Below are 23,787 nucleotides of genomic sequence, written 5' to 3'. Positions count from 1 at the left end.
TTTTTAATTTGGATAACCAAGATTCATAGCAATTAATGCAATCCTATTAGTTGTTCTACTTTTGTGGCTTTAATTGTATTTTTAAAAAAACAAATTATCAGACATATATGTCATTTTACATAATTAATTTAAAATCTTTATAATGATTTTATACGCATGTGACATTAAATATTCCAATTAATATATAAACAGACATTATTTAATTTATGCACCTTATTATAGCNTATATATATATATATATATATATATATATATATATAATTGAAGTGTTATTTAATTTCAAGCCAAATATATATAGTTTGACTTCAAATATTTCTTTTATAAAAATTAAAATATTTATATGGATGCTTACGGTGATATTTCAATTGATATGGGATTTATTATTATTATTATTATTAGTTTTTTAGTAAAAGAAAATTTTAAAATGTGAGAAATTCTCTTAAATTCCACTTCTAATATTCATATATCTTTTGCTTTTGGGGTCAACCAAAAAGGGAGGGAGAAAAGGAAATCATGAGTTTCTCTTTAATCTGGCTTTCAAATTCCAGACGACATTGAGTTGAAGTGTCTTGAAGAGGGGTATGGAAGAGCATAAGAACATTATCCCACATGCCACCAAAAATTGCAGCATAAACCGAGCGGAATTGTTCGATATTCTTCTGAAGAAATGCCAGGTAAAACCACGACATGCTTAATAATATGCACTATATTCTCATTCTTTATCTTATGGATGGTGTTGATAAGTGGTCTTAGTGAGGAGATGAACTCGTGTTTATGGATGATTCCTTTTGCCCATAAGGTGTTTGATAAAATGTCTGAATCATTTTTTCAATGTAGTGGTTGCTCTGCCGATGCTACTCTTGCTTTTATTCATATTCTTTTCCTTTGTTTACTTGTGCATCGTCGACTCATTTGAATATTCCAGCATGTTTGAACATATCTATATGGAAAGAAGCTGACTGCAGTTTTGTTTCTTCAGAAGGAAGAAAAATGCGCCTTCCTTTGACAAGATGGTCAAGTTTCCAGGGCTACCCTAAAGGTAGAATTTTTTTCCATCTTTCAACGTGGAAGATTGTTCGAGGATTGTTGGGAGGGAGTCCCACGTTGGCTAATTTAGGAAATGATCACGAGTTTATAAGTAAGTAATACATCTCCATTGGTATGAGGCCTTTTGGAGAAGCCCAAAGTAAAACCACGAGAGTTTATGCTCAAAGTGGACAATATCATACCATTGTGGAGATCCGTGATTCTTAACCAATCATTGACTTTTTTTGGTGCAGTTGGGTTTCAACTTCCATATAATCACTCCTCTCTTAAAGAATCGAAATGAATTAATTTTTCTTCTTTAATGTGACTTTCCCATTATCCAGATATCTTGAACAAGGATGGTCTACCAGAAACTTCAAGTACTAGAAAACTTATTCTCATCAATGGTAACATTGGACCCAAAAGAACAGCACTTGATGTTTTGTCTCCTGACATTTATACACCAATCGTGGACGTGGAACTTCTAGATCACTGGAATGATGAATACGAAGGGGTCATCATTAATTCAGAGAGCCTACCCTCTTCTGCAAACGCCTTTGCATCAGCTCTCCAGGCATCTCTCTTCCAATGAAAGCTCAAGGTCTGGGAAAAAGTAAAGTTTCCCTTTCTTCTTTATACCACAGTTTTCTTGAGATCTCTGTGCCTAGAACCTTTTTTTTCCTTCCAAATTACAAACAGAGCAAGCTGAACTTGTTTCTGTGGCCATTGATGTGAGATAATAACTGATATTTTTAGTTCACACTTTCAATCACTGCAAAAGCTGTGGCATCAGATTCTCGAATGTGAACTTCCATAGCCATTATTAGATATTTTAGAGTTGTAACTTTCAGGAGGGGTTCAACTCTCATCATGCTGAAGCTGGATATGTCATGCTCACTTACTGAATTCCTACTTTGTCCTGCATGCTCCCATCTGGCCCCTCGCATCATATTGGCGTTGTAGCATTCCTCATCAATGACAACGAGGAGGTACCTGTTTTCCACTTTACAACTGCTTTTCTCTCTGTTTAATAGAATAAGATCATTTTACGTCCTTATTGATATGATTTCATTCACTTTACATAGGTAGCATTTGGTTCATGAGTGTAAAACGTTGAACCTGTGTAGTTTAAAAGTGAAAAACTTAAATTGCCCTAGCACATGTTTGGTTTTACAAAAGTTTAAATGTCAGTCTCAATTTGTCAAACACATGGTTATGTTAGAAGTAGGATTAGCAAACTTGTAGCATAATATAAACCAGCTCCCTTTTGCCTAACTTTCAAATTTCAAGTGTCCTTTTGGGCTTAAACACACACCAGTTTTATTGAGTTCAATGTCTTGGTGAGATTTAAACCTTCAACTAATCGATAATATGTTTCTTAACTAGTTTATGTTAGAGGATTGTTGGGAGGGAGTTTCACATTGGCTAACTTAGGAAATGATCACGGGTTTATAATTAAGGAATACATCTCCATTGGTATGAGGCCTTTAGGGAAGCTCAAAGCAAAGCCATGAGAGCTTATGCTCAAAGTGGACAATATTATACCATTGTGGAGAGCCGTTATTCCTAACATGGTATTAGAGTCATGCCCTTAACTTAGCCATGTAAATAGAATCCTCAAATGTCGAACAAAGAAGTGTGAGCCTAGAAGATGTAGTCAAAAGTGACTCAAGTGTCGAACAAAAGGTGTATTTTGTTCGAGGACTCCAAAGAAGGAGTTGAGCCTCGATTAGGATGAGGTTGTTCGAGAGCTCCATAGGCCTCGGGGGAGGCTCTATAGTGTACTTTGTTCAGAGGGAGGATTGCTGAGAATTGTTGGGAGGGAGTCACACCTTGGCTAATTTAGGGAATGATTATGGGTTAATAAGTAAAGAATTCTTCTCCATTGGTATGAAGCCTTTTGGGGAAACCTAAAGCAAAACCACGAGGGATTATACTCAAAGTGGACAATATCATATCATTGTGGAGAGTCATTATTCCTAATAGTTTAGTTATATTTAGTTAGCTAAAATGCACACTTTTTTGCTTTTGCATTATATTAAAATGGTGAAAAAATATTGTTCTTAGTTATAAATCTACAATAGTTGTACATTGATCGCATCATTCTCTTTTTCTATGAATACTAGAACTATTTCATAGGTGCTTGTGGTGAAGAGAAATGTTCTTGTAGTTGCTCGGGCGTGTGGAAATTGCCAACTGTTTACGTTAACACTTCATTTTTACAGTCCATTGTTTTCAAATCAATACCATTTTCTGGAGGATTGCTTGTCTGATGTTCTGCCTGGTAATCACATTCGTGTTCTATATGATCGTTGGGAGGATATAAACTCTGTCTTCTCACTTTAATCAATTTCAGATCGATTCAATGTTCTTGGAAATCATTGCTTTTCAGGTATGGGCTCCCTAGGAATCACGACTCTCCACAATAGTATGATATTGTCCACTTTGAGCATAAGCTTTCATGGCTTTGCTTTGGACTTCCCCAAAATGCCTCATACCAATGAAGATGGTATTCCTCATTTATAAACTCATGATCTTCCACTAAATTAACCAATGTAAGACTTACTCCCAATAATCCTTAACACTCCCCCGTTCTTGCTAAATTTGATTCTATTAAATAAAGAAATTGAAATGATCTGAGTATCAATTAATAAACGGTAAAAGAAGATAGGGACAAATTTGAAAAGAGGGATGAATGTATTTATTTGAACATCCCATCTAATCTTAGCCATTAAAAATATAATCTAACACCATATATTGTACGGGTATATTTCTAATAAGCCCATGTATCTTCGTTATCTATAATAATATATATATATTAGATTAACTAGTAGATTTGAACTTAAACGTGTGAAGCTTCGAGTTTGTATCAATAGGTCTCTACTACATTCAATCTTTTCTAAAATAAATAAATCTATGCGACAGAAATAATATAAAAAATTAAAAATTTATTAAAAAGAGATGAAATTACACTAAACCCATTTCAACTGTTGAGATTCTAGGGGAAAAAAGTAATTGTGGATGCTAAAATTCTATTAAAAAAAAAAAAAATGCAATCCCCCAAACTTGTTCCACAACTTTCTCTTTTTTGCTTGTCACTGGTAATCGACCATTTTAAATGAAATGCCAAAAAGTAACTAACTTTAAGATAATTATTGATTTATTTCTTTTTAAGGAGAGAAACCAGACAAAAAATCCAACGTAAAATATAGCAAACCAATTTCCATTTTCCACAAGGTGCCCGTGTTTTTCGGCCTCCTTATCTTTTCCTCTTCTCCTATTAGACTCCGACACGTGGACTGAGATTCAAGCTTTTCAATTGGAATATGTATTCCTTTTTTGGCAGGTTCCCTCCACCAACGGGATTCTTTAACAAAGTGAGTGCGGTGGTTGGTTGGTTGGTTGGTCTTCACTTTTTGATTTTTGGATTTACAGTCAATACCTTAATAACATTTTAATATTAATAACACAACATTAATGGGTGTATATAGTCACACAACTGCAACATTTATTTTCTAAATTAAAAGTTAATTTACTATTACGACCATAATTTAGTATAAAAAATCGATAATCAATTAATTTAATTTTTAAATTTGTTCCATTTAAACCAAACCAATTTTATTTTCTTAAGGGTTCATATTATTTATGGATGACGTGAGAGAATATACATAAATAAAATGTAGAGCCAGAAGTAATCTTTATAAATTTAAAATTACAAGAGGATATGATTTATATAAATAAATAAATAAAATGGTATGTCATCGTAGGAATGTCAATCAAAAAATAAATATTAAATTACGTCAGCTTTCTATTTTTCAAATATACACAGACTATACTCAGCTTTCCATGGTTTTCTAACAACAAAATAGGTCAGCTTTATTTATTTATTTATTTATTTTAATTGAATCCTAAAATTAAATTGTATTATTTTAGAACTCAGGAGATAAATAATAATAATAATAATTTATTACTATTTATCCATGCTTACTTTGATATTTTTTTATACATTCAAATATTTTAACTTCAAAAAAATGATAATAATACTCATTAATAATTTTTTTAGACTTTAGATAAATAACCAATCATATATTTTTTAAAATTTAAATACTTTTAAAAGTTGATTAATTAAATGTAAAAAAGAAAAAAATATATATATCTTTACATGTCTTTACTAATTTTATATAAAAAATTACAAATCATATTCGTAGAGATAAAGTTTACAAATTATTAATAAAATACCCCAATAAGTTTTCGTTTATTTAATAAAAGAAATATAGTAGTATTGAAATGCCAAGTGAATCAGAAAAAAAAAATAAAAAATAAAAATTATAAAAGTAAATTAAGTTCCGTGGTCGATTAGAGTATCAAATTTCGAAAAGGAAAATGATTCAGGAATCTCCAACACCCTTTTTAAAATTTTCTATTTTTAAAACATTTTCTGGTTGTTTTTGTCTGATTGCGCCACTCAAAGCCCACTCTTATCGGAAGAACTGTATGGTAACAATAATCATATGGCACAAGAAAGTGGTCGTAGTTCCTCCAGTTTTTAGCCACCAGATTTCTCTCGATCCAAAATACCAGAGCCTTTTCAGCCCCAGCGATGATACCCAGAAAGCAATTTTAGCGTCTACTGTTGAATTTCTACTTTTCCGGGACTCTTTCACCGATTCGTCAACAGGGCCCCCCCTATATCTGTGTGTATATATATATATATATATATATCTTTCGCCATTCTGTTTCCTGTTCAACCAATTTAGATTTGTGGCTTGCCCTCGTCGATTTATTGTTTCATGATTGTTTGGGATCGCGATGGCGACAACTGCTAATAACATTAACAGCAGCAAGGCGAAGATTGTCCATGGAGATTCTGGTTATGTTCTTGAAGATGTTCCTCACTTGTCCGACTATATTTTTGATCTCCCTGTATGTTCTTTTTCCAACCCCATCTGGTTTTTTTTTTTTTTTCTTTCTGATTTCTTGTTTCCTTGATGTTGTTGATCTCAACCAGATTTAGTAATCTGGGTTTGTTTGATTTAGTCATTTTGTTGATGAATCTTGTTTAAAATTGGCGGGCGTAAATGATGTTCGTATTATTAGTTCGGTGGTGCCGCTGTTTGTTGGCTTCTGATGATCTGATGGTTTGTTTTGCTTGCAGACGTATTCCAATCCATTGCAAGACAATCCTGCGTACTCTGCAGTCAGGTTGGTGCTTCTTCTTTTGTGCTTTTCTAATCTCTTATGTGTTTTTTTTTTATGGTTGCTTAGGAGATTGAGGTTAGGAATCACGACTCTCCACGATGATATTGTCTACTTTGAGCATAAGCTATCGTGGCTTAGTTTTGAGTTTCCCCCTGACTTATAAATCCATGATCATTCCGTAAATTAATGTGGGACTCCCTCCTAACAATCTTCCCCTTGAACAAAGTACACCATAGAGCCTCCCCTGAGGTCTATGTAGCCATCGAACATTTTTTCCTTAATCGAGCCTCGACTCCTTTCTCTGGAGCCTTCGAACAAAGGTCGACACATAAGTCCCTTTTGACTACACTTTCGAATGACTCTGATATCATGTTAGGAATCAAAGATCTCTACAATGGTATGACATTATCCATTTTGAGTATAAGCTCTCGTGACTTTGCTTTGGGCTTCTCCCAAAAGGCCTCATATCAATGAACATGTATTATTTACTTATAAACTCGTGATCATTCTCTAAATTAATGTGGGACTCCCTCCGAACAATCCTCAACCATTCGCTGGGATTGATTAAAGTTAATCTATGTTTTGCAGGCAGTATTTTGTGCATGTTGATGATTCCGTTCCTCAGAGGGTAAGCTTTTTTCTTGGACCTTACCTTTAGTTTCTAGGGAGTTTGCATATTATTGTAAATTTAAATGAATCTTTAACTATGGGATTTCGTTACAAAATGTGAGGTTGTGCATAAAGATGTCCTGATAGATTCTATGGCATTTCCTGGTTTCATGAGGAAATAGCTCTAAATGGCAAGATTTATGAAGCATTGACATATGAAAATGATCATATTCTCATGTAGCAAGAAGCATCACTGTTTTCATTGCTTTTGCAGATTGTTGTTCACAAGAGTGGCCCAAGAGGAGTACATTTTAGGCGTGCTGGCCCGCGCCAACGAGTTAGCTCTCTCTTGATTCCTCTCTCAATGTATGTTTTTTAGTTTCATCCTTTAGTTTTTGAGTTGCAATGGCTTGTTGTTTCAGGTATACTTCCAGTCAGATGAGGTTCATGCTTGTATCGTGACGTGTGGCGGTCTTTGCCCCGGTCTCAACACCGTGATCAGAGAACTAGTTTGTGGCTTATACAATATGTATGGTGTCAAGAAGGTTCTAGGAATTGAAGTAAGTCATTGCCTTAATCCCTGCACTTACCTACACAAAGGATGCTTTACTAAGCGAAAAGGGACATGCAGGGTGGATATAGAGGGTTCTATTCTAAGAATACCATTCCTTTGACTCCAAAGTTCGTGAATGATATCCATAAACGTGGTGGAACTGTCATTGGGTCATCACGAGGTGGTCATGATACTTCAAAGATAGTCGACAGCATTCAAGATCGTGGCATCAATCAGGTGTGAATGTGATACCATTTTTGTGCAATTTCAATGGGAAGTTAGATTCTTGATCATAGTTCATTGGGTTCCTTTTCTCAGGTTTACATAATTGGTGGAGACGGAACTCAGAAGGGAGCAGCTGCTATATATGAGGTAACATAGTTAAGTACTGAAACTTGGCGTCTTGATGTCGTGTATTCTTGTTTTTTTTAATTGAGGTTTGATATAACGTGAGATCCCATATCTGTTGGAGAGGGGAACGAAGCGTTCCTTTTAAGAGTGTGTTTTAAAACATTGACACGAAACCCAAAGAGAATAATATCTGTTGTTAATGTTAATCTCTCGTGGCTTATCCTCTTTCTGTTTTGTGGTTTGTATGGGAAAAAATGATTATTTGTTCCTCAGGAAGTCAGAAGGAGAGGGCTCAAAGTTGCTGTTGTTGGGATCCCGAAAACCATTGATAACGACATCCCGGTACGTTATTCATGTTCCAACATTGATTGTCGTACTAAATCGAACAGTTACTGGTTCTAAGTGGATTCTGTCTGGTTCTGATGCAGATCATTGACAAAACCTTTGGCTTTGACACTGCTGTTGAGGAGGCTCAGCGTGCTATAAACGCCGCCCATGTTGAATCTGAAAGTATGGAGAATGGTATAGGACTTGTGAAGTTGATGGGTCGCTATTGTGGTAAGTTTGCAGCTTTGGCTAATAATTAGCTACATCATATGAACTTGTCAAAGCTCGTACTAAGTCCTGATGTTGGTTTCCTGGTGATGAGTGCAGGGTTCATAGCAATGTATGCAACTCTTGCGAGCAGGGACGTCGACTGTTGCTTAATTCCCGAGTCGCCTTTCTATCTTGAAGGACCTGGTGGACTCTATGAATACATAGCAAGATGTCTGAAAGACAACGGTCACATGGTCATTGTCATTGCAGAAGGAGCTGGGCAGGAGCTGCTTTCTGGAAGCCTCGATTCTAATAAGCAGGATGCTTCTGGGAACAAGCTTCTTCAAGATGTTGGGCTATGGATATCACAGAAAATCAAGGTTTAGTGCCTACCCTCTTTTCTACAAACATTTGTTCGTTTCAGTTGGATCGTATAGTACATAGAACACTTGAATCAAATCATTGTTCGCTGAGAATTTCATGTCTGTTTCTGCAGGATCATTTTTCAAAAGAACATAAGATGACCATAAACCTCAAATATATTGGTAGGTTCCAAGTGATTTATTTTCTTACCATTAGATATTTTATATCAGACGTATAATACTGTTGTTGTGACAGATCCGACGTACATGATCCGAGCTATTCCAAGTAATGCCTCTGACAATGTTTACTGCACTCTGCTTGCTCAAAGTGCTGTGCATGGAGCAATGGCTGGCTATACTGGCTACACTAGTGGGCTTGTTAACGGAAGACAGACATACATTCCCTTCTACGTAAGACCTCGACCCTGAGTTTGACCCCGACTCCCCCCATATATAGTCATAGAATATACCCCAAGAATCATGCATGGATGTATGTGAGATCCTACTTTGGTTGGAGAGGGGAAGAAATCATTCCTTATAAGGGTGTGGAAACCTCTCCTTAGTAGACATGTTTTAAAACTGTGAGGTTGACGGCGATATGTAACGGGTTAAAGCGGACAATATCTACTAGTGGTGAGCTTGGGCTGTTACAAATGGTATTAGAGCCAGACACCGAATGGTGTGCCAGCGAGGACGCTGGACTCCTAAGGGGGGTGGATTGTGAGATCCCACGTTGGTTGGAGAGGGGGCACATTCCTTATAAGGGTGTGGAAGCCTCTCCCTAACAGACACGTTTTAGAACTGTGAGGCTGACGATGATATGTAACGGGCCAAAATGGATAATATCTATTAGTGGTGGGCTTGGGTTGTTACAAATCATATTAGAACCAGGCACTGAATGGTGTGCCAGCGAGGACGCTGGACCCCCAAGGGAGGTGGATTGTGATCCCACATTGGTTGGAGAGGGGAACAATGCACATTCCTTATTATAAGGGTGTGGAAACCTCTCCCTAACAGACATATTTTAGAACCATGAGGTTGACGATGATACGTAACGGGCCAAAGTGGATAATATCTACTAGCGGTGGGCTTGGGTTGTTACAAATGGTATTAGAGTTAGGCACTTAATGGTGCGCTAGCGAGGATGTTGGGCCCCCAAGGGGGGTGGATTGTGAGATCCCACATTGGTTGGAGAGGGGAACAATGCGCATTCCTTATAAGGGGTGGAAACCTCTCCCTAGCAAATAAGTTTTAAAAGTGAGGCTGATGGTGATACGTAATGGGCCAAAGTGGACAGTATCGAGTAGCACTTATTTGAAGTTTTGTGAGTTTAAACTATTTACTACACACTAGTTAGGTTAGGTTAGTGTTTCAGTCAGTCTTGCCTTCCTTGTGCACATAAAACAATCTGACCACGGTTGGAAACGAAACGACGAGTAGAGACATTCATTCATCAAGCTTTACGACGAATGTGACTAACACTGATTTGGTCAATCTGCAGCGAATTACTGAGAAACAGAACAAGGTTGGGATAGCTGACAGAATGTGGGCGAGGCTTCTATCGTCGACAAACCAGCCGAGCTTTCTAACTGCAAAAGACGTAAACGAGGAAGAGATGACGAACCATACGAACGAGTTAAACAATAAGACGGAGGACGAAACGGTGAGCAATGTAGTTCAAACTGAATTGTGTCAAGAATTTGAAAGATGAGTGTGTTGTAGTTAAGCCTACTAAGGCTGTTATTTTTGCTTGTTAACTCAGTTTGTTTGTTTGTTTGTTGTAGGCTAATTGTTTTAGACCAAAGGAGGATTCTCCCATTGTATTGGATCGTTTAGGATAGATCTTTCTCTTAGTCTTGATTATGTCACACAAGTTGTGCTCATCGGTTGCTCACTGGATGCACCATCTTAATAAATAATATTTCTTTTTTATTACTACTAATTCTTTTTCATAAATCACCAAATATTTTGCCTAACTCCTATTCCAGCTGGCACCGTCCGAAGGTTTGAAGGTCGAAAAGCAAGCCCTACAATAAGGAAAGGTAGTTTGAAAGGCGGAATAAGACAAGACAGCTAGGCTAAAGGCGAGGAAGTGACAACTGCTAGCTGGTTATTGATGAGGAGGAGTCAACTTGGTTGAATAAGACAAGACGGCTAGGTTGAAGGCAAGGAAGTCCCATCTGGCAACTATTGGTTGGTTGTCGACGAGGAGGAGTCAACTAGCGAGGTCGAGGTCAGCTTTTGAAAGATTATGTGATTTGAATAAATATTTTCTTCTAAGGACAGTTCTTCCGCTCATTGAATTCCATTACATTAATGAATCCGGCTGGAAAGACTTAGTCATATATATTCTCTGATTCTATTTTGAATAAAGTTTCAAAGTTATTTCTAAATAAACTTATTATCCAATTAGGTTGTTTTAAAATAGGGATAAAGATACATTCTCAGGGATCGGAGTTTCATAAGCCAATGACTAACCGTTAGTTTAACGTGGTTTTTCTATGATCATAGTTGAGTTGTGCGTAAGTTGACTAGAACATCGGAGGAACATACATCTTTCCATGCTTTGGTTTGAAAGATTATTGATTGTATTTACCATATATCTTCACTTATCATATTTTACTTGTAAGCCGTGTTCGTTTGTAAATTAAAGTCTCCATATCCATTAGCAATTTTAAAAGTCCATTTTGAGCATAAACTCCCATGCTTTTGCTTTGGGCTTTCCCCAAAAGTCTAGTACCAATGGAGTTAGTATTCCTCACTTATAAACTCATGATCATTCCCTAAATTAGCCGATGTGTGGGACTTCCATCATTCAACACCTCCCCTCGAACAAAGTGCGCCTCCCCTTAATCGAGGCTCGACTCAATTAGAGTCTTAGTCATTTTTTAATGCCTTCGAGGAGGCTTGACTCCTTTTCTTTTGGAGTTATTTGTTCGATATTTGAGGACTTACCAATCTATTGGCACGACTAAGTTTAGGGTATGGCTCTGATACCATGTTAGACGAACACGACTCGACCCAGAGTTGTAATTTAATCCAAATTAATACTTATATGTAATATTTAAAACAAACTAAATTGAAATACAATGATTGGTTAAAATATTGATGTAAAGAATTCCAAATTGAAGGTTAATTAATTAATATCTTCAATATATTTTATAAATATTCATGAAAAAACAACTATTAATTTGTTATTAAAACAACTATTAATTGTATGTTATCCTTAAAAAAAGGAAATAAAAGGACTATTTTATTATAGCCCTAACCTGACGGCAACAATGGCCCATTCCCATTTATTGGGCCCAACTGGAAGGCCCAAAGTTTAGAGAGTCTTGGTCTCTCAGCTAGCCCGTATTCATAATCGTCTATATATTCCCCATCGAAACCCTAATTGGTCTTTCGAGCTCTTCACCGCCTTCTCAGTCGGACTTCAAGCACCAGGACGCTACCGAAGAAAATCAGCCATGGGTGAGCGAAACCCTAACTCTTCAGTTCTCGACCTTCGATCTATTGTAGTGCATTTAATTTTTTCCGATGCGTCTCGATTCTTTCATCTGTCTGAATCTGTTTGCATATCGTGTTTCTCTGTGGCTTTATTGACTTCCAGGTAAGGTTCACGGATCTTTAGCTCGTGCTGGGAAGGTGAGAGGTCAAACTCCGAAAGTAGCGAAGCAGGACAAGAAGAAAAAGCCCCGGGGACGCGCACACAAGCGTATGCAATACAACCGCAGATTCGTCACTGCCGGTAAATCATCGTTGTTAACTTTATTGATCTTTCAGATATATTGGCGCTTTAGTTTAGGATTATTGATTTAGGTTTCGTGGAATAAGCATTGTAATTGGTTTATTTGTTAGAAATTAGAATATATGCAGTTCTGTCTAATCGATATCTTTATTACGAAATTAAGATCCTCGTATGAGGATTTGACAGCCTCATTCTAACGTGTGGTTTATATCTATTTGTATTTGTAGTTGTTGGCTTTGGAAAGAAGAGAGGACCCAACTCTTCCGAGAAGTAAACAAACAGCGATTTCATTGGGTGCTTTGCCGCTGGAGATGCATGGTTTTATGCGTTATTAAGCATTTTCTTTCTTTTTCTAATAGATGTTTTAGTTGTTTAAGCTTTTTTGACCATGTAAAAGATATTTATTTTGGCAATATATTAGAAGCAATGCGATTTGGATCTGAATTTTAGTTGGTTTCGAATTTTCTCTTGCTGATTTTATGATATTTATCTGGATACCTAGAGTTCTCTCAATGCCGCGATGTTTCTTCATTTGAGTTGCATTTTATATGGCATCGAGAGTGGAGTTGAGTGGGAAGATTTCTCATTAGGATCTTATAAAATCTGCACTGATAGGCTTAATTTTACAAAAGCAAGCATTTCTACGTTTTGTCTTACAATTGCAACAGGTGGTTCTTAATGATTTGGGTGCCGTAACAAATTAGGTTTCTGGATCAATTTACATGAGCTTTCCTGAATCTGGACGAGTTTTTCTCATTAGGCTACTTTTATCAATTACGGATACTGAAAAAATCAAATTACATGACCCTTCCCAAAATGTGATCCAAGTTCTAGGCATCGGAACAGTTCATGTCCAAGAAAATGCTGAAAAGGATTCGTAGGATCTTTGAAAGGCTTGCAGACTTTACTATTATACGCTCTTAACGTTAACTAACACGGATCTTTAAGCATATGAGGATTCGTAGGATCAAATTTCTCTTGATTTTGCATGTAGAACATGAGTATTGTGCTTGATTCTTCAAAAGGGCTGAAGATGAAAAGCTGTATAATGAAATTGAATGTAGTTCATGATTCCCTTGAAATTTCCATACCTGTTGTAGTTTCACTCGTGGTTGGCAAGAGTAGGAGTTCAGTGAGCTTACAGCAGGTGGTTATCGTATACCTCTCATGTTTTATGTAATTTTGCTATTGAAGGGGAGATTTCTATAATGTTTTGTTCTTCTCCCTTCGGGACCAGCATTTTCACGGGCACTCATTCTTTTCTCTAATCGATGTGGGATCCCCCATTTTACGGGGCCTTCCAATGGGCCCAATGTCCACCACTGGGGCTTAGCCTCCTCGCAGATACCGCTTAGTGTCTGACTCTGATACCATTTGTAAGTGTGACTCTGATACATTTGTAAGTGTCTGACCAGTGTGACTTTGATACATTTGTAAGTGTGACTCTGATACATTCGTAACGGCCAAAGCCTACCACTAATAGATATTGTTTCTTTGGGTTTTTCCTTCTAGACTTTCCCTTAGGATTTTTAAAAATCGTCTGTTAGGGAGAAGTTTCCATACTCTTGTAAATATTGTTTCGTTCTCCTTCCCAATCGACGTGGATCTCACAAATATGATGTCCTATGACGATTTTGTTCGTAGAAAATGGTTGGCATGGAAAACTTGAGAGGATTTCTTTTAGAAGCATTAAGGAGGTGGAGGTGGTTTAAATGGTTATATATTGAATCCCAAATAAGCAAAATGATCATGGCTCACTCTGGCCAAACTTTAAACAATTAAGCATTGCAAATGGGTTTTTCTAAAATTACATCTGGGAAGCCTAAACACATTCTCAGACGTGATTAACAAGTGACTGGTACTTGATCCAGAACAGAAACAGAGCCATTACTTGGATGACACTAAACAGCTACAGATATTTAAAGCTCATCACGAGAGTATCCTTTAGTTGAAGTAGACTTGGGTGAGTACTCTAGAAGGTACCTTGTGGCGATTGAAGCCTGCAATGCTGCACCATAAGGAATAACATCTTCATTCACTATGTAATAAGGCGAATGTCCTGGTTCGAACTTTCCTACAGTCTCGTTCTTCATCCCAACGAAGTAGAAGAATCCTGGGAATGCTTCACAATAGAATGCAAAGTCTTCTGCTCCCATTAAAGGTTGCATATCAAGAATGTTCTTCGAACCCAACAGGTCCCCAGCGACTGCACGAAAATGCTCGTAAAGATCTTGGTCATTCAGTGTAACTGGAAAAAATGGCTTTTGATCTTCATTGAACTCCACAGTGGCATTGCACCTCTGAACATTGGCTTGTTTTGTGATAACCTGGCATTGTTTTCCAAGAACAAAATATCATGGACTAATATTTGGAATGGATCTTGACTTGGGTAGCATAAATGTAACGACCCAAGCCCACCGCTAGCAAATATTGTCCTTTTTGGACTTTCCCTTTCGGGCTTCCCCTCAAGGCTTTAAAACCCGTCTGCTAGAGGAAGGTTTCTACACCCTTATAAAGGGTGTTCCGTTCTTCTCTCCAACCAACGTGGGATATCACAATAAAAATCTACCTCTACAATTCTGTGTTTAAGTTGGATGAAGCTTTCCTTTGAAAACGCCCTGAAAGTGCCGCCAATTGTTACAGAATCAGGAATGACATTGAATGCATCACCGCCCTGAAACTTTGCTACTGTAACGACCTGAAAGATTCAAACATGTTTGTGAATTGGCAGGGTATAAAGGAATAAGGCTGAGAAATGTTTAGAAAGAAACAGAACCTGTGAATCTAATGGATCAGTTTCGCGGGAGATTAGTTGTTGCAAACTGATAATTATGTTGGAAGCTGCTAAAATTGGGTCAAATGTGTGGTGGGGTAGAGCAGCATGACCTCCTTTACCACTAATAACTGCCTCAAAGAAGCCACTTGCAGCCAGAATAGGACCAGGCCTGGAGATCACCATGCCAAAAGGATACTTGGCACTTACATGTGCTCCAAAGATGGCATCAACATTGTTCAATACTCCAGTCTCTAACATTTTCTTCGCTCCCCCACCTCCTTCCTCGGCTGGTTGAAACACAAGAACTACTGTTCCCTGTTAAAATCACGACCCTCAACACCATAAATGTAAGATCCCACATCGATTGGAGAGGAGAATGAAACACCCTTTATAAGGATGTGGAAACTTTTTCCTAACAGACGCATTTTAAAGCCTTGAAGGGAAGCATGTAAGGGAAAGCCTAAAGAGGACAATATCTGCTAGCGGTGGGCCTGGACCGTTACAATAAACTAGCGCAGCAGTATGAAAACCGTAGCAAAGAGATTGTAAAGAAAACAAGCATGGTTTTCAAAAACCGAAAACGAAACCATTATCAAACGGAACCTTGGTATCTAAAGCCCCTGCTCATTTCTTATAGGTTAACAAATAATAGGTAGAAATATTCTTCCAGAACGATACGAATCAACAAGAATAATATGTAGAACGTATCTAAAAGCTCTATAATGATGTAATCTCCACAGCAACAAGCAACCCTTTTAACTTAGAAGATGATAGAGTATGTAAAGCTTCCATCAATAGCAAAATCACAGTTTAAGAACCTGTATTAGATGGCGATGCTCTACAAGAATCTTTGCAGCTCCTAAAAGCATGGCAACATGAGCATCGTGGCCGCATGCGTGCATCTTTCCAGGAACTTTGCTTCGATGCTCCCATACTACGCCCTCCTACAATACAACCACCAAAACTCCATTATCTTAAGTTTCAATACATAGCATTTAGAAGCACCAATGGGTGAAAACCATTGCAAGTAGACCGGATGAAGTGGTACTTAGTTTCAAAATCATCCGCATAATCCTAAAAATTCACAATCACATTCAACCAAAACAAGCAGAAAGAAAAAGGGGATTACAAAAATTGGCTATAAAGTGTACCTGCAGGGCTAGAGCATCCATGTCTGCTCGAATAGCAACGAAAGGAGGGTTTCCAGTCCCTATGAAACCAACCACGCCAGTTATGGCCACTGGATACTCATAAGAAATGCCTAAACGGTCAAGCTCCGCTCTGATAAGCTTGCTGGTCTCAAATTCCTCGAAACCCAGTTCAGGGTTCTCGTGTATTTTCCTTCTGATATCAACCATCCAATCAAAAACCTCTGGACTCTTAGCATATTGAAGGAAATTCAAAGGGATTTGAGACAATTCTTCTGGGATCGGAGAAGAACACAAAGGAATTGGGCATAGCATAAGCACATGGAAAACAAAAATCAAATTCAGGCAACAACCTAGAGCCATTGGTTTCTCTGTAATTTTCTATGTGCAACGATTCAAACTATGGAAATGAAGATTTAGTGAGTAGAAAATAGAACTGAAGATTGAAGTCTGATCGGCAGTTGTTGGAGCTGAAAACATACCAAATGGAATGCGGGATGGATGGCCTCTCGCCTCTCAACACGACGAGCAAAATTCATAAATGTCTGGAAAAGAAATCTTGATATCTTAGCCCAGTGTTCGAGGTGAAAGGCCTTACGGAATTAGAAGGAAAATTTGTTTAGCTTTTAGGTTTAGTAAGTCAGCTTAACCTTTTCTTTTGTGGGCCGCAACACTGTCAACGCCGTGAAGAAAAAGGCATCTCCCACACAACAACAACGCGCCTAAGTAAACCGGACCAAAGTCGCCTCTCGACCAGATCTGCCCTTCTTCTTCAATTTTATTTCTCCAAACCGATCGCTCTTCGATTTCCTATCATCAGCTCTCAGGTACACACCTCTTCATCAATTTTTTCTTCTTTTTTTTTCGGGATCGAATTGACCTTGTGTTTCAATCTCGATTTTGGTCGAGTTTCGAGATTTGATTTCTGGTCAGACGAGGTATGAGTGATGATTTTGTTTCTGTTGATGCAGAAGTTCGGAGGTCGATTCGATTCGCAGATAATCCACCATGTCTATGTTCAATAAGCTTTTTGGCAAACCCAAGCAGGAGTCTAGTGCCCTGGCGACGCTTGATAAATTAAACGAGGTATCATGGCGGACTCGGTATCTTTCAATTGAATTCCTTCTCCCCACTTCTGTTTATTAGGGATTCTTGAGAGTTTTTGAAAATTGAAACCACTAATATGGCTAAGTTGAACTAGAAGATTTTCCCAACATCACTAATTGCTGTTCTTTGTTATAGCGACGACTCTTTTAGGCCGAAATGAATTGTTTTATGCTCTGTAAATTTTCAGACACTGGAAATGCTGGAGAAGAAGGAGAAGGTACTTTTGAAAAAGGCTTCCACAGAGGTTGAGAAGGCCAAAGATTATACCAGAGCAAAGAACAAGCGAGGTATGGCAGTTTATTATTGAACGAAACATTTTGGCGTTAAGTACTTGCAAACTGTTGTGATATTATGATGAACTTGTTGATGATTAACGTCAAGGGTGGCATAGTGTAATGAAACAACCAATGATTTTTGTTATCTTTTCTTCTTCTACTTTGTTCGGGGGATGGAGGGGAGGGGCCTCGGATGTTGATATCCAAATTCGTTTTCGATTCATTCTTGGAGTTGAATACCTCATTCAAAAATTGTTTTTGATCTAATCCGTAGGAATCGGTAGAAAAGACAAATCCCTTATGATACACCAAATCCGACTCGATTATTGATAGAGTGAATAGATTGTTTGACTTTTTCTCATTTGAAATGTTTGTAGTCTTTGGACGTCCCTATATGTAAAGGGTACTTCAATACTTATTAGTTCTGCAATTTCTAAACGTGTTCCTATCAAGTTGGGTGTTCTTTAGTCGAGGAAATAACTTATTGATGTGTGGTTACTTTGAGATCACATGGAGAACGAAGCATTCCTTATAAGAGTGTGGAAACCTCTCCCTAGTAGACGTGATTTTCCCTGTAAGGGTGTGGAAACCTCTCCCTAGTAGATGCGTTTTAAAATTGTGAGGCTGACGGTAATACGTAACGGGTCAAAGCAGACAATATCTACTAGAGGTGGGCTTGAGTTGTTTACAAATGGTATCAAAGCCAAACACCGGGCGGTATGCCAGCGAGGACGCTGGGCTCAAGGGGGGTGTATTGTGAGATCCCACATTGGTTGGAGAGGAGAACAAAGTATTCCCTATAAAGGTGTAAAAACCTCTCCCTAGTAGACACATTTCCATGAGGCTGACGGCGGTGTATGTAACGGGCCAAAGTGGACAATATCTGCACAGTTACAGTCAAGTTTAACATGTTTTGGCCTTCTTTCATTCGTTGATTTATGCTCTTCTATTTCTTAATTTCAGCTCTGCTAGTTATGTTTGTTTCTTATCCAAATTGGGGATGTGTTTAATTTTCAGCGTGGGTGCAAGATAATCAGTTAGTTATACCTCTTGATCTTGGGGTATTTGCATGTCCATTTATAGTATGCCCCAACTTCCATCACAAATCTCTGGAATCCTGTTGGCTTCTTTAGTTCCAAGTATTCATGTGTCTTGGAGAAGTTTATGATAGGAGCCGTTTGTTTCCTTCCTTTGATGTTGGATCTTTCCCACTTTCAGTTTGCAATTCAAACTGTTTTTGGTGGTAATATCGCTTCAATATTAACTTTTTTAAAAAACTTTATAGCTGCTATACAATGTTTGAAGAGGAAGAGGCTATATGAGCAACAGATAGAGCAGCTCGGCAACTTCCAATTGCGGATCCATGATCAGGTGATTTTTTTATGCTATATTGTTACTGTGAGTTCCCAATTGGCGGGAGAGGGGAACGAAACATGTCTTTTGAGGGGAAGGTCTAAAGGGAAATCCCAAAGAGGATAACATCTGCTGGTGGTGGGCTTGGGTTGTTACAAATGGTATTAGAGCTAGACTCCGAGCGGTGTGCCAGCGTCCTCGTTGGGCTCCCAAGGGGGTGGATTGTGAGATCCACCATTGGTTAGAGAGGGGATGAGACATGACTTTTAAGAGTGACGAAACCTCTCCCTAGCATACGCCCTTTAAAATCTTTGAGAGAAAGTCCGAAAGGGAAAAGCCCAAAGAGGACAGAACTGCTAGCGGTGGACTTGAACGGTTACCGATACAAGATTAGACTAGTTTGATGTATTTATGTTTGCTTTTGGTGCTTGTCTATCTAACGTTGTGAGTTATAAATATTTGGGGTGCAGATGATATTATTAGAAGGTGCAAAAGCCACAACTGAGACTGTAGATGCATTGAGGACAGGGGCAGCTGCAATGAAAGCAATGCAGAAAGCAACGTAACTACCACATTCTTTCAGTGTAGTTTCATTATTTGTATTTTGGTTCTCTTTACCCATCCAAAGGTTGTGAAAATCTTCGGAATGATGTGCTGGGAGAGCATAACGACGCATGATGCCCGAGGGCCGAATGTTTCCATTACAATTTATGAAATTGGATGTTTAATAGTCTCCTTTTGCAGGAATATCGATGATGTCGATAAAACAATGGACGAGATCAATGAACAAACCGAGAACATGAAACAGATCCAAGAAGCATTATCAAATCCAATTGGTGCTTCAGCTGATTTTGATGAGGTTTTTACTCACTTTCCGTGTGTTCTACCATTCGTTCCTGCAATTTTGTTTAGTTTTTCTTCCACTAAACACTTGTTTGTACGCACAGGATGAACTGGAAGCAGAACTTGAAGAGCTAGAAGGTGCAGAGTTGGAAGAACAACTTCTTCAACCTGCAACAACTGCTCCTGCTGCGCCAATTCCTGTCCCGGCGGGCAGACAAACTGCTCGACCTGCTCCAAAACGAACTGCTGAAGAAGATGAACTGGCAGCTCTGCAGGCTGAGATGGCTCTTTGATTTGGTATCCATTATGGTCTTGAAGCAAGGCCTTGGGCTAATCTTATGATGAATTATTTCCCCCTTTGATACCGTTCTAAGCCTATGAAATGAATATCCTGCATACTTGTCCCAACAAAATTTTTGCATTGTACCCAACTTTGCATCTAGAGAAGCTACAAGGCTGTCAAGGCTAAAATGTTTTTATGGAATTATGCAGGTGGCTTAAGCATGGTTAACATTCGAAGAGAGACGCTATAACGAAGAATTGGCCCGAGGATGTACCAAAGATTTGAACATTTTTTGCCAAGTTCAGCAAAGCCTGATCAACAGGTTTCTTTGTGACATTACCAGATAATAATGCAATTTTAATTTTGGTCCTGTATATTCTGTAAATGAATATACCATTCCTGTGGTTAGTATTGACCTAATATGGAGCTGAATGTGTAAGTGTCTCAGTTACACAAAGACCATGTGTTAAGTTTAAGTGTGAGTTGGTTTTTTGAAAATCCATGCTTTGAGTTTGTGTTGGTTATTTACTATGGATTACACAAGAATTCCATAAACTCTGCCGTATAGCTCGAAAGACAGGAATTCATTCCAATACATACAACAAATTCACTTATCCCATGCTTATAAACAAATTACAGATTCATGAGAGCCATGAATCCAACACGAAACATCCGAGTGATCTGGTAACGGAACTAAATTGATTTAAGAATTGACAGGTTTCTTATTTACCACATATAACGAATGAACAGGGAAGCTCTGTATATGATGGGTGAATTTCGGGTGCCACAAACTCTTACCCATGATCTATGACGGTTGCCGCAGAATCATTGAGACATATAAAGCATATGGTTGGATCAGCTTGGAGCTTCTAGCCTCTTAATTCACGACTGAACTCAGAGGGGCTGGTGACAACTCCAAATAATCAAAATCGTCCATCATACCAACCTGCATTTACACAACCGATAACGAGAGTTCTCAACAAGAGACATGGAAACGTCCTTTGGAGGTGATAAATGATTGAAGGTTGAAAGTGGGAAGCAATACGTTATTTTCCTGTCCTGTCATAACTGTGGAAAGTAATGTTTTATAAAAGGTTGAAGATAAGAATCTTTACGTGCGTGTTATTTTAGCATATCGCTAATTCTTGCAGAGGGCATTTTTTTGTGCTTTACCTCTTTGTACAGGGTCTCTAGTTGTTCTTTGGCTTGTGGAAAGTTGTTTGGACACCATTGTCGCAAAGTAAAAATGTTGTCTGCGTGTAATTAACAGTTTTGAAAGAAATTACAAGTGGGCACGCGAGAACAAGGGAAAACATTGAAAACTTGTTGGCAGCTTATGTGCAGAATGCATACCTGTCCATCGGTTGGCTGCAGCATGCGCATCTTCGATTGCATTTTCTGTCAAATCCACACAACCATTAACTCCAAGTTTAGCACAGCGATATCAAGAGTTAAGCAGCTGATACCCATTTTCTATCATATAAATCGAAAACATGCGAAAGAAACTCAACTCGTTGCCTCAAAGGCAGCTGGATCATTATCTGCATACTGTATCATCTCATCCTGAGAGTGACTAGATTGTTAAAGTCATGCGAAAACGAAAAAGATCATCGGAATTGATTTTTTTTTTTTTACAAATAAATAAATAAAATTCAGAATACAAGCAAAACCTTTAGCTCTTTGTGCTTCAGTTCAATGGCTTTCAATTCAGCTAGGGCTTCCTCACGTTCATCCTGACATAAAGAAATCATTCATGACCTAGAGGGAACTAATTTTCATAAATTACCTTTCGCTTAAAGTATAATCACTCACAGATTCCTCTCTTCCCTTCTTTAATGCATTACTCTGCTGAGTAAGTTCTTCCAGTCTGTTATTACTGGTTTGGAGATCAGATTCAAGTTTAAGATACACATTCCGCAGCTGGTAAGAACAGATACATGCGACATTTTTGGAAGTAAAAAAATCAGTCGTTTAAATTTTAGAGTGAGCTTGGACATCATAAATGCGTCTGAAGTGAGTACGGAAAGTAATGATAAGAATGATGTAGACTTCACCTGATTACCAGCACAGCTTGGTAGACTCCAAAAATAGACCTGAAGTTACAAAACCAATCACAAAATGTATACTCAAATTGAAAATCACATTCACAAAGCACGAGAGACTATAGTGTCTAATGGCTGTGACCCATATGCAAACAATAATGTCGGGATGCAAACAGGATAAACAAAATAATGGATGACTGAAGATTTCATCTCAAAACTCACTGAAGTTCCAATCTTCTCTTTTGAACCAAGGTCATCATCCACTAAACTTTGCACAACATCTTTCACTGACTGAGAAATCACACCTTTCCTAGGATCCAGCTTTTCAAGCTCCTTAAGCTGAAACGAGAAAAGAAAGAAAGCTTCTTATAAATAATGAAGTAAAAAGGAGACACTGTCGTGAAAATATGAAATCCTTCTAATCAAACAGCAGCAGAAAATGAAATCGCGGGACATCCAAATTCAGGAATAAAAATGTAAGTGTGCTCACAAGGAAAAAGTCTTGAGACTCGTAAAACATCTGAAGCATCTTCTAACGCTTCTCTTCCAGTGAAAAGCCTCTTTTCTTAGACTGTTGCTCAAATCAAATGCCAAGAAATGCAGAAATGTTAGATCACAGACGATTTATTTTGTTAATATCATAAAGCGGAGAGTAGTATGATCCCTAACAACAAGTCCACAGTAGCAATTGAGTAAGCCTTATTAAAACCAGGAAATCCCGAAATTTTGTTAGAAGAAGAATCCTTCTTAATTAATAATAGTAAAGGATCCGTTTGGCAAAATGCTGGTTAACAAGCGAATAAAACTCATTTTCAGATAACACATTTGATAACATTTACCCCTTAAATTACATATCATAAACTGACCATCGATAATGATCAAAATCACTCCAACGCTAATCTTTCTGCAGGCAGTTGAGGAAAATGAACCTGTCAAACACGAAGAAAGAAAGGAACAACACCTGATCGAAGCTTGTAGCTTATTCTGAGCGGAAATCAACGAATTTCAAGCGTGACGGAAGATTTCCATAGACCATGATCTAATACTATTAATTCGTCGAATTTTAGGTCATGCAGACAATCACAACTATTTTACATGAACGAATGCTTTAAACGAACTTGAAGAAAAGACATATACTGCTATGAAAGATGAAAAAAGAATTAGTAAATTAGGGTTTGAGGAGAAACGTTACCATTGATCCTCTAAGATTAAGAGTGTCGGAGAAGGCTCTAGAGAAATGCGGGAAGAGTAAAGCCGTTTGGCAAGGCGGGAAGTTTTCATTTGTTGCTCATTCGGATTTCAGAAAAAATATCTTTTATGTACTAATAAAATTTAAAGTTCATCGCTTTCTTTTTTATTTTTATTTCTATTTTTAACTAAATTAATAAAAATACATTTTTGTCTAAAAAACTTCCCGAATAACACAAGCCTACGGAATTGATGTGGTATCTCACAATCTACCTCCCTTCAAGGCATAGTGTCTCCACTGACACACTGCTTGGTGTCCACCCCCTTAGGAATTCTACGTCCACATTGCATGATGTCTGACTTTAATACTATTTGTAATAGCTCAAA

At 37.9% G+C, this 23,787-nt stretch overlaps 5 protein-coding genes and 1 pseudogene across 10 annotated transcripts; 4 read left to right on the top strand and 2 right to left on the bottom strand.

Annotated features, from left to right (window-relative positions):
- Positions 1–422: 422 nt before the first annotated feature.
- LOC111793851 lies at positions 423–3,430 on the top strand (annotated as a pseudogene).
- Positions 3,431–5,494: 2,064 nt separating this feature from the next.
- LOC111793951 (ATP-dependent 6-phosphofructokinase 7-like) lies at positions 5,495–11,030 on the top strand. Of its 2 annotated transcripts, none has more exons than XM_023676034.1 (14): positions 5,495–5,949; positions 6,182–6,228; positions 6,814–6,853; positions 7,109–7,171; positions 7,257–7,394; positions 7,466–7,624; positions 7,706–7,759; positions 8,012–8,080; positions 8,167–8,296; positions 8,393–8,655; positions 8,772–8,820; positions 8,894–9,048; positions 10,139–10,300; positions 10,422–10,575. In XM_023676034.1, the coding sequence occupies exons 1-14, from the start codon at positions 5,836–5,838 to the stop codon at positions 10,476–10,478; spliced, it is 1,500 nt and encodes a 499-aa protein (XP_023531802.1). In that variant the 5' UTR covers positions 5,495–5,835; the 3' UTR covers positions 10,479–10,575. The 2 variants fall into 2 exon arrangements, with proteins under 2 accessions (XP_023531802.1, XP_023531803.1); XM_023676035.1 differs by lacking the exon at positions 10,422–10,575 and adding an exon at positions 10,626–11,030 and having other exon boundaries at positions 5,496–5,949.
- Positions 11,031–12,001: 971 nt separating this feature from the next.
- On the top strand, positions 12,002–12,834 carry LOC111793567 (40S ribosomal protein S30). The gene is made up of 3 exons (XM_023675508.1): positions 12,002–12,108; positions 12,248–12,385; positions 12,613–12,834. The coding sequence occupies exons 1-3, from the start codon at positions 12,105–12,107 to the stop codon at positions 12,657–12,659; spliced, it is 189 nt and encodes a 62-aa protein (XP_023531276.1). The 5' UTR covers positions 12,002–12,104; the 3' UTR covers positions 12,660–12,834.
- A 1,255-nt stretch (positions 12,835–14,089) lies between these two features.
- LOC111793119 (IAA-amino acid hydrolase ILR1-like 4) lies at positions 14,090–17,051 on the bottom strand. Of its 2 annotated transcripts, XM_023674855.1 has the most exons (6): positions 16,960–17,051; positions 16,313–16,854; positions 15,980–16,105; positions 15,162–15,476; positions 14,955–15,083; positions 14,090–14,712 (listed from the first exon to the last, which is right to left on the bottom strand). In XM_023674855.1, exons 2-6 carry the CDS (start codon positions 16,670–16,672, stop codon positions 14,305–14,307), a joined length of 1,338 nt encoding a protein of 445 aa, XP_023530623.1. In that variant the 5' UTR covers positions 16,673–16,854; positions 16,960–17,051; the 3' UTR covers positions 14,090–14,304. The 2 variants fall into 2 exon arrangements, with proteins under 2 accessions (XP_023530623.1, XP_023530622.1); XM_023674854.1 differs by lacking the exon at positions 16,960–17,051 and having other exon boundaries at positions 16,313–16,911.
- On the top strand, positions 16,988–20,668 carry LOC111793122 (vacuolar protein sorting-associated protein 32 homolog 2-like). Its single transcript, XM_023674857.1, has 8 exons — positions 16,988–17,136; positions 17,281–17,395; positions 17,604–17,703; positions 18,977–19,062; positions 19,515–19,606; positions 19,789–19,903; positions 19,992–20,184; positions 20,380–20,668. Exons 2-7 carry the CDS (start codon positions 17,318–17,320, stop codon positions 20,178–20,180), a joined length of 660 nt encoding a protein of 219 aa, XP_023530625.1. The 5' UTR covers positions 16,988–17,136; positions 17,281–17,317; the 3' UTR covers positions 20,181–20,184; positions 20,380–20,668.
- A 49-nt stretch (positions 20,669–20,717) lies between these two features.
- LOC111793123 (meiotic nuclear division protein 1 homolog) lies at positions 20,718–23,515 on the bottom strand. Of its 4 annotated transcripts, XM_023674860.1 has the most exons (11): positions 23,405–23,515; positions 23,174–23,257; positions 22,703–22,783; positions 22,435–22,551; positions 22,225–22,263; positions 21,983–22,090; positions 21,841–21,903; positions 21,682–21,733; positions 21,524–21,568; positions 21,344–21,423; positions 20,718–21,116 (listed from the first exon to the last, which is right to left on the bottom strand). In XM_023674860.1, the coding sequence occupies exons 3-11, from the start codon at positions 22,739–22,741 to the stop codon at positions 21,048–21,050; spliced, it is 612 nt and encodes a 203-aa protein (XP_023530628.1). In that variant the 5' UTR covers positions 22,742–22,783; positions 23,174–23,257; positions 23,405–23,515; the 3' UTR covers positions 20,718–21,047. The 4 variants fall into 4 exon arrangements, with proteins under 4 accessions (XP_023530628.1, XP_023530627.1, XP_023530629.1 ...); XM_023674859.1 differs by lacking the exon at positions 23,174–23,257; XM_023674861.1 differs by lacking the exon at positions 23,174–23,257 and having other exon boundaries at positions 21,028–21,116; positions 21,286–21,423.
- Positions 23,516–23,787: the final 272 nt, after the last annotated feature.

This window comes from Cucurbita pepo, chromosome LG04, assembly GCF_002806865.2.
Source record: "Cucurbita pepo subsp. pepo cultivar mu-cu-16 chromosome LG04, ASM280686v2, whole genome shotgun sequence".
NCBI lineage: Eukaryota > Viridiplantae > Streptophyta > Magnoliopsida > Cucurbitales > Cucurbitaceae > Cucurbita > Cucurbita pepo.
Note: the sequence above shows the minus strand (reverse complement) of the source record. Positions and strands in the feature narration are given on the sequence as shown.

Coding starts and splice junctions, on each gene's coding strand:
- LOC111793951 (XM_023676034.1), top strand. CDS start 5,836: ATGGCGACAACTGCTAATAACATTAACAGCAGCAAGGCGAAGATTGTC. Junction 6,229..6,813: donor CCTGCGTACTCTGCAGTCAG/GTTGGTGCTTCT, acceptor TATGTTTTGCAG/GCAGTATTTTGTGCATGTTG. Junction 9,049..10,138: donor AGACATACATTCCCTTCTAC/GTAAGACCTCGA, acceptor GTCAATCTGCAG/CGAATTACTGAGAAACAGAA.
- LOC111793567 (XM_023675508.1), top strand. Junction 12,386..12,612: donor CCGCAGATTCGTCACTGCCG/GTAAATCATCGT, acceptor TTGTATTTGTAG/TTGTTGGCTTTGGAAAGAAG.
- LOC111793119 (XM_023674855.1), bottom strand. CDS start 16,672: ATGGCTCTAGGTTGTTGCCTGAATTTGATTTTTGTTTTCCATGTGCTT. Junction 15,477..15,979: donor AGCATCGCCATCTAATACAG/GTTCTTAAACTG, acceptor TGATTTTAACAG/GGAACAGTAGTTCTTGTGTT. Junction 14,713..14,954: donor TTAAACACAGAATTGTAGAG/GTAGATTTTTAT, acceptor AAACAATGCCAG/GTTATCACAAAACAAGCCAA.
- LOC111793122 (XM_023674857.1), top strand. CDS start 17,318: ATGTCTATGTTCAATAAGCTTTTTGGCAAACCCAAGCAGGAGTCTAGT. Junction 17,396..17,603: donor CGCTTGATAAATTAAACGAG/GTATCATGGCGG, acceptor GTAAATTTTCAG/ACACTGGAAATGCTGGAGAA. Junction 19,607..19,788: donor AAAGCAATGCAGAAAGCAAC/GTAACTACCACA, acceptor CTCCTTTTGCAG/GAATATCGATGATGTCGATA.
- LOC111793123 (XM_023674860.1), bottom strand. CDS start 22,741: ATGCTTCAGATGTTTTACGAGTCTCAAGACTTTTTCCTT. Junction 21,734..21,840: donor TGAAGCACAAAGAGCTAAAG/GTTTTGCTTGTA, acceptor AGTCACTCTCAG/GATGAGATGATACAGTATGC. Junction 21,424..21,523: donor TGCAGCCAACCGATGGACAG/GTATGCATTCTG, acceptor AATTACACGCAG/ACAACATTTTTACTTTGCGA.